This window comes from Poecilia reticulata, linkage group LG6 (assembly GCF_000633615.1).
Source record: "Poecilia reticulata strain Guanapo linkage group LG6, Guppy_female_1.0+MT, whole genome shotgun sequence".
Classification (NCBI taxonomy): domain Eukaryota; kingdom Metazoa; phylum Chordata; class Actinopteri; order Cyprinodontiformes; family Poeciliidae; genus Poecilia; species Poecilia reticulata.
The window spans coordinates 5822888-5839019 of NC_024336.1; the positions used below are offsets into that span (position 1 = coordinate 5822888).

The 16132-nt window shown below is 39.7% G+C and overlaps 1 protein-coding gene across 6 annotated transcripts in view; it reads right to left on the reverse strand.

The window, feature by feature from the left end:
• cadps2 (Ca++-dependent secretion activator 2) overlaps positions 1-14162 on the reverse strand; it is a 282773-nt gene extending 268611 nt beyond the window's left edge. For 5 of the 6 annotated variants that reach the window (XM_008410955.2, XM_008410954.2, XM_008410950.2 and 2 more), the window contains exons 1-2: positions 13541-14161; positions 1074-1187 (exon numbers count right to left, since the gene is read on the reverse strand). In XM_008410955.2, coding sequence (XP_008409177.1) covers positions 1074-1187; positions 13541-13879 — 453 coding nt within the window. In that variant the 5' untranslated portion in view covers positions 13880-14161. Of the gene's footprint in view, positions 1-1073; positions 1188-13540 lie in introns of all 6 variants that reach the window. The other variant, XM_017305475.1, reaches the window with a different exon arrangement.
• Between the last annotated feature and the right edge of the window lie 1970 nt (positions 14163-16132).

Consider the following 16132-nt stretch of genomic DNA (forward strand, 5'->3'; position numbering starts at 1 on the left):
AAAGATGAAATTTTATAACAATGTCTTAAAATGACAAGAAGTCGTTTTAATGAGAAATAAAGATTCAGATCTGATGTAACCAGCTCAGTCCATGTGGTTCTGACATTTGTCAGTAATCAAGAGGATGTACATTTCCACCTCACCTGACCAGGTAAGCATTAAGGTAAAAATAAAAAAATACTGTATAAACAAATACTGTATACAAAATGGAAAAAGAGCAACTGATAGAAATACTTTATATAAAGAAAAGCAAAAACATTAATGGCAGGAGAAAAGTTGTTAACATTATCTCAGCCAATCTCTCCCTCCAGGAAGCCATCAAACAGAACTGTCCAACTCCAACTATATCCATCCATCCATTTTCTTTCACCCTTGTCCCTCAGTGGGTCAGGAGGGTTGCTGGTGCCCATGTCCAGCTAACGTTCCGGGCGAGAGGCRGGGTCACCCTGGACAGGTCGCCAGTCTGTCACAGGGCAACTTGAAAGTAACTTTTCAACAAAATCTATGAGTTTGTTGAAAAGTCAATTTCTTAATATTGATTTTAAAAAGTACTAGTTCTACTGGTTGATTATTTCACTTAAAACATTTTTCCAATGTTATAAGTGAAATAACCTGCCAGTGGAACTTGAAGTGAATATACTTTTTACAGTTTGTTAGTTCCATCAAAAATGTGATATTTTTGTTATAAGCAACAGTGATATAAGGAGGAAATTTTAAAAGATGTTCTACTTGTATCACTTTATTACTTTGCTCTTTATTTACTAACACGTTTGACTAGAACTGACTGACTGGAAACAACTGATTGACAACTCAGGAGAAAAGGCCACGATCTGAATATATTTGGTAAATAAGAACACTTCAGCATATTAACAGTCCTAAATGTCGAAGTTTCTTTTTCACAAATGTTTAGTAAGTTAGCAAGTAAGTACGAAGTACGAACCCATTCTAATTTATTGAACAGGTCCATGGTTAAGACAAGAATCAAGGTGGTTGATGAGAATCACTTTCTTTGACCAAAACACATTTGTTTCTGAAATACAGGCATCATTTACATGAAGCTTGTGTCCCCTCACCTCATAGTAGCTTCTCACAGCATTGCAGAAAGCTTCATCAGCAATAATCTGAGTCTCTCCATTGAGGAAGGCCAGGAAGTGCTCCTTCACTGTCTGCAGCTGCTGCTTGTTGACCTTACAGAGATAGCAGTGGGTTCAAAATTAAAACAGTGAGACTAAATTAGAAGTAAATGCCTGGAAAAATGAGTTCCATATAGACATGGGGTATACAAGAATATTCTACGGAAAATGGTAAAAACAAAGACATAACATTAACATTATTTTTATAATCAGATTGTGATGTTACCATTGTATTAACATGTTTTAGTGAGGATAAAAGCTAACTGTGGTAACATCACCTGAACTTGTGATCTTTACATCAAATATTAATACGTCTAAGATTCATAGTCTGAACAAGCAACACAAGGGATTGAACACTCGGGAAGCAAATTAAAAACATTTAATTTGCATTTTAATTTCAAACCTCAACACACATTAAATAGTTTCAACCCTGTTCCTGTGCCCATTGAGTGTGGCTCATCTGACAGAAAGTGACACAAACACTACTTTTGCCTTTTCTGTGATAAAGTTTGAGCTGGAAGCACAAACTTTTATGCGAGTCATCTTTACATTTAGTGGTAGTGTCTTCTCAATTTATTTAGTCAAACTTGAATTTACATAGCACTGGTATTCTAGAGAACTTGGTTCTGCCACGCAACATGTAGTACATCTTAAACTTGGGTTGGATGATATTGCTGAAAAACGTATGTCAATATTGATCTGTATTTATTGTTTCTTTGTTTTAAATATCTGAAATACTACCAATTATCTTATCCACAGTTTCTTCTCAATTTCTCCCTTCACTCCACACCATTTATTATTTTTAAGCAGTTACTCGACAGGTTTTCCCTAGATTGCCAATGAGTGAGTGAGTTAATTGATGCCACCTTTGAGTAGCAGTGTGATGTTTTTACACAAGATTGTAAAACAGGCAGTTTTACAATTTGTTTAACAATTTATAAAATGGGCAGAAAATTACATGGGCACTGGCAGCTTTTTACTTGAAAAAGAACAAATCCACTGAATAACAGCAGGTAACTTCTGGTTTAGATATTTTGATTTTAGATATTTTGGATTTTAGATATTTTGATTTTATTTTGCATTTAATGTACTGCTGTGATTGTAATTGGGAATCACAAATACAATTATGATTCCCAATTGCTCAACATCTTTAATGTTGAGCAAATTTGATTATTAGATCAGAGGGGCCAAACCAGTTCAGCATTCACAACCAAATTCAGCTCATCACTGTAAAGAGCCACACAGCAATTTCAAGATTAGCTTTATACCACATTGCTTGCTGAAACTTTTTTTAATCCCTACAAACTTACTGGGACATCTGACAGTGTTTTTAGGTTTGGTTTGTATTGTTAAAGTTACTCAAAGTAACTGAGTAACTTTAGGTCCATGGCCTATAATATACTGGGTCTTCCCCAGTATATTATAGGCCTGGCAGCCGCCATGCTTTGCTAGCCCCAGAACCAAGCCAAGCCTTTCTTGTTCATGTTTTTCGGAAAATAATTAAAAAATGCTTCTATTTTTTTTAAAGTCGGATTGCAAGCGTCTCTGTTGCTCTTAGCGTTTCACTGGCAGAGCAGATTTATTCCTAAAAGATATGTCTATAGAAACAAAGTTTATGGTTTATGCATGTAAAGCCGGACCAATCACATCACTGACACCTTTGCACTTTGCCTCGCGCGCTACAGCAGCTGGATGTCTTAAGTTTACCTCAGCGCGGATCGCGCACACCTCCTTTCACTCAAACTGGACACAGACTGACCTGTATGGATATTTACATCAACCCCCTGTGAGGAATTATGATTCTTTCCAGAGTTTTTGACCAAGGTAGGAGTTTAAACCCCACCGCGTTAGTAGCTCTGGTTGCGCAGCTCTACGTGAACCGCAGGAATAACTTGTAGTGGCGCTTTCAGAGATGTGTTGAGCGAGTAGTGAGAATGATTTATATTTGTGGACAAAGAATTGTGTGTGGCTTTTCCATCTCAACACACTGCCCAGCATTTGGCTCTGTGTCTGTCTTCCCTGTAAAGTTTATGTATGTGGTCACAGTTGGTCGGAGCATTAGTGGTTAACGAACCAGCCCTAACCTCATCATGCAGGTTCAGCCCGGTGAGGAGCTTTCGCACTCGCCTCGTAGTCATGCATCATGCTGGTTTTATATTATTTCATTATTATTTTTAGTATTATTTTTACGGTTACGAAGCATCAAATCGTATCAAATGCTTTGTCCACTCAGTCAGACAGAGTTAGTGGACGTGGAGATCTGAGAAACTCGTCCCAAAAACTGGACCAACCAAAATAGTTTTTCTGTCCCCTTGTTAAAAACTCAACAGACACTGAATGGAAGGAGCTACTAAAGTCACATTAGCAGCATTAAATTTCCCATTTATTGCACATCTCTGCGCAGTGCAGAGGATTTAACTCATCGTGCAGGGCCGGTCCAAGGCTGTATGAGGCCTGCAGCAGAATTTGACTTCGGGGCCCCTCTTGCTGCTAAAAACATCAGCATCTCTAACAGCTTCTGTGTTGGATTTAGTAAAATCTGGGAGGAGGGGAGTAGTTTAATTGGCCAAAAGCAGTAAGTTATAATCGTAATTTACTCATTTGTATTTGTGGAAAAACAGAGTTCAAACTCTCAGATTAAACTCACAGCATCAGATTATAGCTGTGGTAACAAAATAATTTAACTATGAATATTGTTCCTTGAACTTTTACAAAGTAAACTTGCCAGATTGTTAAAATCTGACATATAAATGTTAAATAATTTAAAATATTTGAATTTATGCATACTGAAACCACTAAATCAAATTTAGCAGCATTGATAATCTCAATAAACAAATGTTAAAAGATTAGCATTTATGGGGCCCTGTAGCCCTAGCGGTCCTTATGGAGCCACCAACTTAATTTGGATTAAATAGAAGCGCAAATAATTGATATCAATTTTAATTGTATTTTTTTTATTTGTTTTTAAGACTAGTTGTGGGTTTAAATAGCATTTCACTGGCAATGTCTTCCTATTAGAAGACATACTACATTACAAATCTCCAGTAATGCTCACCTATCAGGAAAACATCATCAGGCATTAAGAAGTCAGGAAATATGCAGAAGGTAGCCAGAGACTAGCATGTCTCTGCTCATAGACATAATGTAAGGATAGACACCTCATGGACCGCTCTCGCCTATTGTCGCTGATGAGATTTAGGGCGGCCATCTTGGAGCGCCCTAAACCACATAACCACCTGGTTATGTGTTTAGCAGCACAATGACGTATCAGCGCATTTAATCGATCAAAACACGCTTTTTTGTTACTGGAAATCATATTCAAACATCTATCAAAGCTACATTTATAAATAATTGTATTTTTTAAGTATGCTTTTAATACATGGTTCAGCATATTTAAATATGCTTAGTGGCTATAACAGTAGAATAGGAATGGAATATTCTGATATTGATGTATGATGAGCATATTACAAAAGCACACAGCCGTTCATAATTTATTTAATCAATTATTTAGTAATATGAATACATATTTATATAACTATACAAACAAAAATAAATAATGATTAATACTGAATAATATATATTGGATACATGTTTATATATATGCATGTATATACATACCAGTGACGTGCGGTGAGGTTCATAACTGGTGAGGCACCGACTTAATTATAATCGGATTTACAAATCTAGACCCCTGCAAGTTATTATTTACATAAGGAAATTATGCGCATGCGTACAACGCTGGAGGGCAAAAAGACTATTCTTTAACATGCTTAGCCGCACCGCCACTACAGAATAATTCCATTATCTCAATCAAACTTAAACGTGTAGATATTATTAATTTCGTGCCGTGCTAAACAGCAAAGGGAGAAACCGTTAAAGTACAACTCAAAACCATGTCTTTCTTGCTCTCTGCATCAGCGCAGCTACTGTATGGCTAGATCGCTGTTACCGTCTCTTACTCTGCAGTTGTGGAGTCACAATGTCTGGGTTCATGAGCGCCCCCAGCGATGAGGCACGAGAACTGCCTGCCTCACCTCGAATTTGTTCTCTGCTGTTCTGATCGCTCCTTAGCACATGAAACACGTTACACACACAGTTGGTGACAATAAAAACACAGTACATTAAATACATAAGCTAAATTATGGAAAATCTGTTCTTACATTAAATGTTTTTAACCATTTTATTGGCGACGTACAGACAGGAGGAGCATGCTCTCATAAAGTGGCAACCAGTACAGTTAGCGAGAGGTTGAGCAATCACAGGTGAGGCTCAGCTCGCTGCTGCCTCACCGGCTTCGCTTCTGAGCATTTGAATGGGAAAATGCAAAAATTCAGCGATTTTGAAGAAAAGCAACATCAGATTTGGTTAAATTAAATGAAAAATAGGCACTTTATAGTACAAACCACAGGGTGAAAATATCTTTATAAATGATTTTATTATTATATATTATTTTTCCATGATGACAGGTGAGGCTCTGCCTCACCTTCCTCCCCTGACCGCACGTCATTGATGCATACATGTATATAGATATATGTATATGTTTTTCAGCTGATGAGTTCTAGCTTCAGAGTGATTCAGCAGCTGAGATTGAGTCCAAAATCCTATGTGAGATTCATCCGTGCTGCAGTGAATCCGTCTCTCTTTATAGATATCTCCCACTTCTTCCTCACATTGTGTCTTTAGGAAACCTTCAAAAGAAAAACGGAAGATTTGGGAGCCATCTTAATTTTGACGGAGTGAAAGAATTGCATATAAATAATAGTCTTTACCACCTGTGCAAACTTTGCTGGTGAATGTTATAACACATAATATAAGTTTTGTAATATGTGTTATATTGTTTCATTTCTAATATAGGCTCTTGTGTCAGATAATCTAAGTCAACATTAGAGAATAATAATTTTTTTTAGATTTACGGAATCTCAGTTAGCCTTCATAGCGGCTGAACCCCATTTTACACCAAGCACTGTAGCTAATATTAGCTGGTATCTCGCTGGTGGACATAAATACAGTAAAGTAATATTCTAATCACAAAATATACACAATAATATGTCCATCTTACTTGTGAAATGTTGTCTGTGGAGCCCTCACATCAATAGTCCATCAATCAGAACAACAATATCCCTCAGTGTTGAGGCATCTTCTGTTGTTTTGGTTGAGCAAAGTAGGAGGGATGACCGCTCCAAGATGGCCGCTGTATTTCCTACGCCGGAGCAGCCAATATATTATGTCTATGGTTTCTGTTCTGCAGCAGCTCTGAAACTCTGAAGCCTGGGAGTTCCCCTAGTAACTGCAGTTGTCGCACCTCGCTCTTAGAGGGACACTACCCATAAAGTAAAAAACAATACAGAAAAGCAAATAACAGAACAAGCAAATAAAATACAGCTGCGTTACACTAACACTAAGCTAACAGGCAGTCAGGAAAAACAGTGGAATAACTCCAGAGGTCGCATTAACAGAATATTTTCTGTATTTGACAGGGTTTTTTTTTTTTGTTTTCTTTTTATAAAACGAAGGGAAAATTTGAAGCCGGTCCGTCATTTGACAGGCTATAATTAACACCCCTGACTGGTGCACATGGGCAGACATTATAGACTTTATGCAAAGAGTTCATCGTAGAGGCAATTAAAATCAACCAATAAAAAATATCCTTTCTGAATATCATCTCATTCAGTGTCCATTTAGTTCATGGACACTGAACTAGATGTGTCTAGTTCGGCCACCGATTATAATCGTCCCATTTCCGTGAAAAAGTGTATGATCGGTGATCGCCGATCACAGTCTCTTGATCGGCGACCGTGATCGGCTGATCAAGAGACCGGCCGATCACGGTCGGTCTCTTGATCGACCTATCACGATCACTGTGACCGCCGTTCACCGTGATCGCAGATCACGTTCTCTTGTTGCCTACCACCAAAACCAATCACTTGCATCTCACTTCACAGCCTGTGTGTGCAGCTGATCTCCTCATTCCTTCACACTGCGCAGCAACAAATCCTAAGCGATGTGGCGAGGAACTATAACGCTGAGAGTGAACGGAGATGTTTGCGTGGTCCGCCAAAAAAATACCTCGGGGGTGAAGCACGCCAAAATGCATCAACATGACGAATCTAATACAACGTTGAAAAAAAACAAACACTTGAGTTTGGCTACATCAAGGCTCACTGCAGACATCCGGAGCAATCAAATAGCAGGTAAAGCAGCGCACAACTACCAACATTCACCTGGAAGACCATAGCGGTCTGAAAGCTAAACAAAATTACAAAATTACCCGAAAAATAACACCGGGTTATTTTGTACACCGAATAATTACACCGATCTAGCAGTTTAAGATGCTGGTTCTGCTCCCGCTGTTGGACCGTTGCTACACGCTACTGGTAGTAATATTTCACAGACTGAGCCATTTCAGCTCCACTCGCAGTGAACCCTCACACCGAACATCTGCTTAAATCTGCAGCAGGTAACTTAAACAAAATAAGATTTTACATATGTATTAAAACTTTCGCAATGCAATAACATAAGATTAGAGGTGTGCCGATCGATCGGCCACCGATCATAATCGGCCGATTTCCGTGAAAAAGTGTATGATCGGTGATCGCCGATCACGGTCTCTTGTTGCCGATCACACAAACTGATCACCTGCATCTTATTTCGCAGCCTGCCTGCAGCTGGTYTCCTCTTTCCTAAACACTGCGCAAGCGCGCAGCATCAAATCCTAAGCGATGTCGTGTGGAACTATAAAGCACTGAGTGAATGGGGAAGTTTGCGTGTTGCGGTGGGTGGAAAATTACCTCGGGGTCGGGGGTTGAAGCATGTCAAAATGCATCAACACGACGAATCTAATATGGCATAAAAACAATGCCATACTTGATGGAGTTTGGCTACACCGAGGCTCACTGCAGTAAAAAAAAAGATCGCAGTATGGAGCGATCAGATAGCAGGTAAAGCAGCGCTGTTGGGTGTGATTTTTTTTTGCGGCAACATTTCGGCCTCAAGATTTTTGAAAAAAAAAAAGTATTAATGTTTTAAGTTTTAAATATTTTGTTACAACACTGACATGTTTAACAATAAGAAATGAATAATGGGCAAACTCAGGATTGGATAAATTAATAATTACATGTGGGGGTTTTTCACCATTGTCTCTGAATGTGTTCCACCCTGTTATGAACATTTACATATAGACCACAAATAGTTAAACATTAAAATTTTGAAAAATAATGAATTTTTCTTAAAAAGAGTGTGTCCCTTTTACTATACATTTAATTCTTGAAATTGTAACACATCATGAAGTTACAAATCATTTATGACTGTATTATAAAGAAAAAACTGTTTTTTTTTACTCATTATTACTGACAGCATTGAAAATGTTGGTAATTTTAAAAACCCATACAAATATTTGCATTTATTGGACTTCAATTCCCAACATGGCACAGAAAAATTCACAGTACTTAATGTTTCTGTAACAATATTTAATAAAAACATGTGTGGAATGGAACATAACATGGTGGATTGTCCCATAATTCTAAAATCTGACGATTTTCATTATTAGTTGCAGGATTGGCTCTTTCAAGTTAAAGTACAGGTAGAGTATTTGTCTTGGTTCCATTTGGTAAAAACAGGTGCCATCCCTGTAGTTGATTTTCCCATGACAGGAACTCATTGTTCCCTTCACAGGAGTCAATGGGGGTAACTAGCGAAATGAAAACAGACAAATGGCAAAGACATCTGATAATACCTCAGACTACTCTGCAACTCTATTCCATCATCTGAAATTTTTTTATTTGACTTAAAATTATTACTTTTCACCCTAATTTCTATCTTATTTGGTTCATGAACATAACAGGGTGGAAATTTCTAACTAATCTACCTGTAGCTCTTTATGTGGTGAACATTTAGCTAGTTAACCTTCAACAGAATAACAAAACTTTAATGACTAAATCTAATATGTTTTTTAAATTCTACTGAATAAACATTTTTCACAATCTATCCTAACAGGGTGGAACTTTAAGCTTTACTCATACAGGTTTAACATATTTAAGCTAAGAAAAAGTACAGAGATGGGGACAGTTGAAGTTACTTTGTTTTCCATGGTTGAATTCACATCAAAACCAATTGATGTCACTGGTTTTTATGGAATTTTAGACTTTTTAAAGGCAAAAAGGAAACATCATAACAGGGTGGAAAGTTAGTACTGGGACATGTATAATATGAAGAAAATATCAAATGAGAAAATAGTTTCAACAGATTCAATTGCATATTAAAATAAGGTTTAGTTCAGTCAATCAACTCGCTGAAGAAAAACAAACATATATTTTATAGTTTAAACTTCATGAGGAAGTCTATTATTCTGCACTGGGGACACAATGAAATTGAACGTGTCAGTCACCAAAAAGGTGTATAAAGAACAAAATAATCTTTAAAAGGCATTTCCTTTATCTTTGAATAATGGCAAACATCTAAATGTATAATTAAAATACTTTGTTGTAAATATTTGGCACATTTTACAAAAAATTATTGTAAGCCAAACATGGGGACATGGAATGTTGCCGCAAAAAAAGAATCACACAGCYACAAACACTCACCCGGATTAGCATGACGGTCAGAAAGCTAAACAAATAACCCGCAAAATTATTTAGGTCTTCAAGCTGCAATGTAAGACGCTGGTTCTGCTCTCGCTGTTGAACCGCTGCTACGCTACAGGTAGTAATATTTCACAGACGGAGCGCCGCTTCTGCTCCACCTGGTAGTGACTCTCACACCGAACCTCTGTTTAAAGCTGCAGCATCTAACTTTACAAAAATAAATTTTACATACTATTAAAAGCTTTCGCTGTCCTAACATGAGACAGATAATCTCTAAAAAAAATAATCAATCTCCTCCCTGTTCTGCATAATTACTCCGCTCAGTCAGAAACAGCCAATCAGAACTAGCCGTAATCAGCTAGCCGCCATGCTATCAGGAAGTTTTCATTCAGTAACTCAGGATTGTTTATTGTAATGGATCCTGTATTTGCCTTTGAATGTTAATCAAGATCATCTTGATTAGGTCAAGAGAGCCAKAGATGGAGCTTTCCAAGTAGAAAATGTCACTTCCTCCTCTGAGGGGGCGGGGCTTATGACGTCAGATTATAATGAGATAGGATCGTCAGGCATCCAGCCAGGATCCCTCATGCCAAGTTTTTTGCCAATTGAGCTCTTCATGTGAAAGTTATAGCGTTTTGTTTGGCAAGTACACCAAGTTCGCCGCTCTGCCACGCCCCCTGAACATATACGAAAAACCAATTATTTTTATCACTTTTAAGGCCCCATGCCTTAACTGCATGCTGACCAAGAATAAAGCCAATAGGTAGAAGTCTCAAGGAGGAGTTCGTCAAAGTTTGACGTGAGTAAAAATGAAAAATGGCCAAAATCTGACCTTTGACCCAAAATGGCTGCCTCCTTGTCCACTTTAGAGGGTACCTCCAAGAGACTTTTTCTCTTGATTTGGGGGGACTACCTACGTACCGAGTTTCAGATTTCTACGACCTACAGTTTCTCCCAACTCACTTTAGGGGGCGTTTAGAGCAGTTTGGCCATGTAGTTTTGCAATGCCACTGGAATTCAAAAACTTTCCTCGGTGGACAATTTTGGGTCATGTTTGGCGAGTTTTTGAATATGTTAAAGGTCCCAAAAGGCTGCGTAAAGTGGCGGCAAAATAAATAAAAAAAGAAGAAATCCTGCAATTACAATATGCCTTCGCCAGCGATTCGCTGCTTGGGCCCAATAAACCCTGCTTCATGAGATTAAGAAGGCATAGGCATTAGTCTGTCTATGTACATAAGCACTGGATTCCAGATAGAGAATTTATCCCTAGATTACCTTAGTGTATGCTTAAACCCGTTTAAATATTCTGTCAGTCTAAGACTGCATCGAGATGTGCTTCTCCAACTCCAGAAATCTGAATTCTACAGCGATCTGCTGTACAAGTCAATGCAGACAACATTAATCAACTAACAGTTCAGTCAGCTACTACATAGTGAAGCAGTAGTGAAGTCCCTAACCTCTATTACTCCCATGTTTAGTAGTAAACTTATTGGAGGATAATATGGTTTGTAATGGATAGTAAGCTATTTAAAATAAATTGTCTAAATTATTTAAATTTGTAGACTATTTATTGTAAATTATTTAAAGTGAATTTTCTAAATTAAGAATGCTGCAGATTGTTTATGAATGTTTGTCTGTTTTGATTAGCACTGTTGGTGGTAAGTATTTTGTTTTGTTTAATTGTATTTGCACTTTGTAATGTTTGGGGTTCCTCACGGGCTGCCGTAGCTAAATGAGGGCAGGCCCTATAAAAGCTGGCAAAATCATTGTACCAATGAATGACTTGAACAACTGTCAAAAGATATGTTTGGCAAATCAATGCTTAGTGTTCCCCGGTGAAAGCAGCGAAGTACGTTTCATTTTGTTGTTTGTGTTGTAAGTTTATGTTTTGTATTCTAAAGTTTGTATACGTTTTAGTTTTCACGGTGACTGAGGTGGGTGTGGTGTATGGAGAGCCATTTAATTTTGGCTGAAATGGCTCTCCATAACTGATGATCTGCATCAAAGAAAATAAACAGAACCTTGAAAATCACCCATCGAGACTGCGCAAACTACTTCAAGTTCTGGGGAGCTGCTACAGTGAAAACTCCAGCCTTCCGTKTGTCGCCTTCCATTGACGGCGAGTGTTGTGGAAAAAAATTGCTTTAACAAGAGTCTGGATGAGAAGAAATAAGAAATTTATTAAAACCTTGCAAGGTGAGAACAGAAATGCAGAGTCAAGGGAGTCTGTCAAGTCTGTTCTGACCAACAGTGGATCTGGCTTCCTTTTATAGGTTCTGGTCAGAGAAGAGAGAATTGATTGGACAATAAGTGTGAATCTCAGATTGTGATGTACCAACAAATCTGTGGAGCCCAACCCCGATGGCCTGGCCATTTGTCTATTGTTAAGGAAAGGAGGTTGTTACTTAATGTATGAAATGCAGTCTCAGTTCTGGGTTGAGGAAGTATCACCCCGATTGTCTCCTGGATCACAGACATTCTGTGCTGTTGCGTCACACTGTGGAAGTCTATAAGAGAGCAGGAGGCCAATTTTATGATAAAATCATGCAGACACAATGATCTCATCAGACACAATCTAAAGTACAAGAGGGGTGAGGAGCACGTTATAAAATTTTCCATTACAGTGAGAAAGTTTGGATCGGACATCAGCTGAGATTTGACGCTGCATTGGAGTCAACGCCACACCATGAGGAGCCGTCTTCGCGGTGGATCCAAGTTTGCATTGGCAGAAACTGAATCCAACAGATGACGACCACTGGCGCGGTGAGAAATAGACTGATCAAACAACGCAGAAATAACTTGGAGATGATGTCACCTGACTGATATTGGTGTTTATGAAACTAAAWGAGTTTAAGGCCTTTGTCTGGTCAGATTATATGCCGTATTACTTAAAGGTAACTGGTTTAAAAAATTATGCTGAAAAGGACTAATTAAAAAAAATTATTAGAATGGTGGTTTTGTAACCAAGTATCTTTGAATGTGTGTTTAATTTCACTGTAAGGCTTTAGGTCATTGTAAAGAGTTAACATGTTACTGCCATGTGAAAAAGAACTTTCTGCTTAAGATGTGTACAATAACACAGGTCATGGTGGAACCTGACTCAAGCTGATGATTGGAGTAAAAAGAAGTAGAAACCCTTAGCAACATACTCTGTTGCTCTGACTGATCACTAAAGAATATCTTATCTTATTATAAAAACAATACAAAATGTCAAAAAGTATGATTACTGCTGAATAGACAGTCCACGCAAAGTACAAGAGACCAAAGCACCAAGGCTGACATCCACAGTACCATCTTGTCTACAAATAAAATGAATTTATACCAGTACTGCGATATTTATATTATTATCCATTTCCCTTCTAATAGCATTGTAGGAAACAGGAAAATACGTTTTCAGAATGCTGAAGGTTTGTCACGGTAAAAACTTATCATATATTTGGGTTAAGATCTTGTCACAAATACATACATGACTGGTTCCAAATGTGGTTTGGCTCATCTGTCTACATTCTACTTTCTGAATGGAGTTTGCATGAACTGCCAAACTGAAGCAATTTAATGACTCCTGGTGTTGCTCAGTTCAGTAGATGATCAGTATATTCCTAACTTAATGTGTTGTAGAAAAGAATGAAATTATTTGTTCTTCAGTCATTTGAGGTTGAGACTATGCTTAACTGTTCTGAGCATCATTTTCATTTCAAACCATGTAAAATTAGTAAAATTATGATGTTTCAGCTAAAGAGTCCGCTTTGTTTGGTTGAGACTTCTCTAATAGAAATTCCCAGCACAGAGAAGCTAAAGCTACTTGACCAGCATACTGTCCAGTCTCACCTTCTGCTGTCTTCGGGTCATGTCGGTGGGCTGCTTGGCGTTGAACGGATAGGAAATACACCGCAGAACAAACACATAGATCTGCAGTTTAGTTCTCCTCTCCTTTTCCTCCTTCTGAAGGCGCTCTGGCTCCTTCTTTTCCTCACCGTCACCTCCAGAGGGACAGTCTTTTGCACCTCCACCGGGGGGTTCGGCAGGCTGCAGCTGCTGGCCGCCCGCCCGCCCACTGTCTCCCTGTTTCTCTGCCTCTGAAACGGCGGACGGTTTCCTCGGAGGYTCTCTGGTAACTTCTGTGTCGGACTCCCCGCCCGTGTCTTCACTAGAGGACGGATCCAGCATGGTGGCAGGTGTTAAAACTCAGACAGACTAATTACACGGCAAAGTCCTGGTTACGCTTTAGTTTGTTTTAGTTGACGTGGCGCTACCGCCAGCATATCTACTGTCAGCGCCGTTTTCCTGCTGGAACAAGTGCTGCGTTTGAAGTCACGACCCGAACTAAATGCTGTTTCTGACGGCGACGTCAGGCGGAGTTTTCCGGGTAAACGTCGCCACGTGAGCTTCGTTCCTTCACGTACAGAAAATGTGTTGGTATGGCTGCGACCGAGAGCTATGCGTACAGGTGAGCAACCTGTGGCTGCAAACAGAGATAGATTGAAACAGAGCGAAGAGGTGTCACTCTGGGTTTTTTTTAAATGCACCAAATGTTTTCACAATTCATAGTTCTGTATGCTCAATATATGATTTAAAATTCAATCCATCCATTTATTATCTTACACGATTACCTCGGGAATCCCAAGGCGAGTGGCAGGGTCACCCTGGACAGGTCGAGTTAAGATTCTATTGTCCTATTTAGAAATAACAGTAACAAAATCGAAATGAAGCTGCGCGCTTAGTTGTTGGAGAGCCTTCTCAGTTTTTTTTAACTCCAATGTCTAATGATAACGAGCAATGTCACCATGGTAACTCATAATTTCTATTTACTGGTTTCCACTGTGTAAGCTCTCTACACTATTTTCCAATTAAATCTTGTTAATATGTTTTAAAAAGCCTTACATTTCAACCAGGGGCGCAACTACATACTTTCCAAGGTGTATGCGAATATGTCATCGGCGCCCCTCCCCCCTTCTCTCCAGAACCCTCAAGCTTCCAGGCTTCTGACAGAAGACCCGAGCTCAGAGGATGAGAGACCACCCGCGGAGGATGAGAATGGAATATATGTGTTATATGTATATGTACATATCAGGTCAGTGCAGAGGCCACTACAGGGSCAGGTGCTCAACAACAAAAAAGTGCCCATCTAACCGCATTCTAGGACAGAATATTAACAAAGCCTCTCAGCTTTCAGAGTTTAATAAATCAGAGCTGGTGGTCTAGCTCTGATTTACATATTTTGTCTTTACATAATTACACTATTAAAAATATAAACAAGGGCACAATGCAACTTTTAGTGTACAGTAATCTATAAAAAGATCTGCCTGTTTGCTGCAGTGGAGATGAAGACGGTCCATTCAGGAAAGCAGAGCTGCAGCAAACTTTAATGTGGAACTGCAGAAAAAAGAAAAAAGAAAAATGTAATTGCTAATACATGCCACCACGAAAAAAGCCTACTGAGTTTTACTTAAAAAAACTTTAAAAAATGTAAATCACACATTTTTGACTCATGAAGTGGATTTTCTTTTTTGCAAAACAAACTTATTTGTGCTTGTCAGAAATCTTGTCTTGCTATTCTAAGTTTTTGTTTGTGACTCAAAGTTTTGCTTGTGATTCTCACATGATATCGTGGGCAGGGCCTAAAATCACAACAAACTATTTATGATGTGTGCAAATAAATGTCCTCTCCTTGGGCTGCCACCTTACCGTGGTGGAGGGGTTTGAGTGTCCCAATGATMCTAGGAGCTATGCTGTCTGGGGCTTTATGCCCCTGGTRGGGTCACCCAAGGCAGACAGGTCCTAGGTGAGGAACCAGACAAAGTGCAGCCCGAAGACCCCTTATGTTGGACACAAGCTTTGGACTTGGTTTTCCCTCGCCCGGACGCGGGTCACTGGGGCCCCACTCTGGAGCCAGGCCTGGAGATGGGGCACGATGGCGAGCGCCTGGTGGCCGGGCTTTTACCCACGGAGCCCGGCTGGGCTCAGCCCGAAGAGGAGATGTGGGTCCCCCTTCCAATGGGCTCACCACCTGTCCGAGGGGCCAAAGGGGTCAGGTGCATTGTGCTATGGGTGGCAGCAGAGGGAGGGGACCCTGGCGGTCTAATCCTCAGCTGCAGAAGCTGGCTCTTGGGACGTGGAACGTCACCTCTCTGGTGGGGAAGGAACCGGAGCTAGTGTGGGAGGCTGAGAGGGCTAGAAATAGTTGGCCTCACCTCGACACATGGCTCTGGTTCTGGAACCAGCCTCCTTGAGAGGGGCTGGACGTACTTCCACTCTGGAGTTGYCCAYGGTGAGAGGCGCCGGGCTGGAGTGGGCATACTTGTTGCCCCCCATCTGGGCGCCTGTACGTTGGGGTTCACCCCGGTGAACGAGAGGGTAGCCTCCCTCCGCCTACGGGTGGGGGGACAGGTTCTGACTGTTGTTTGTGCTTATGGGCCAAAC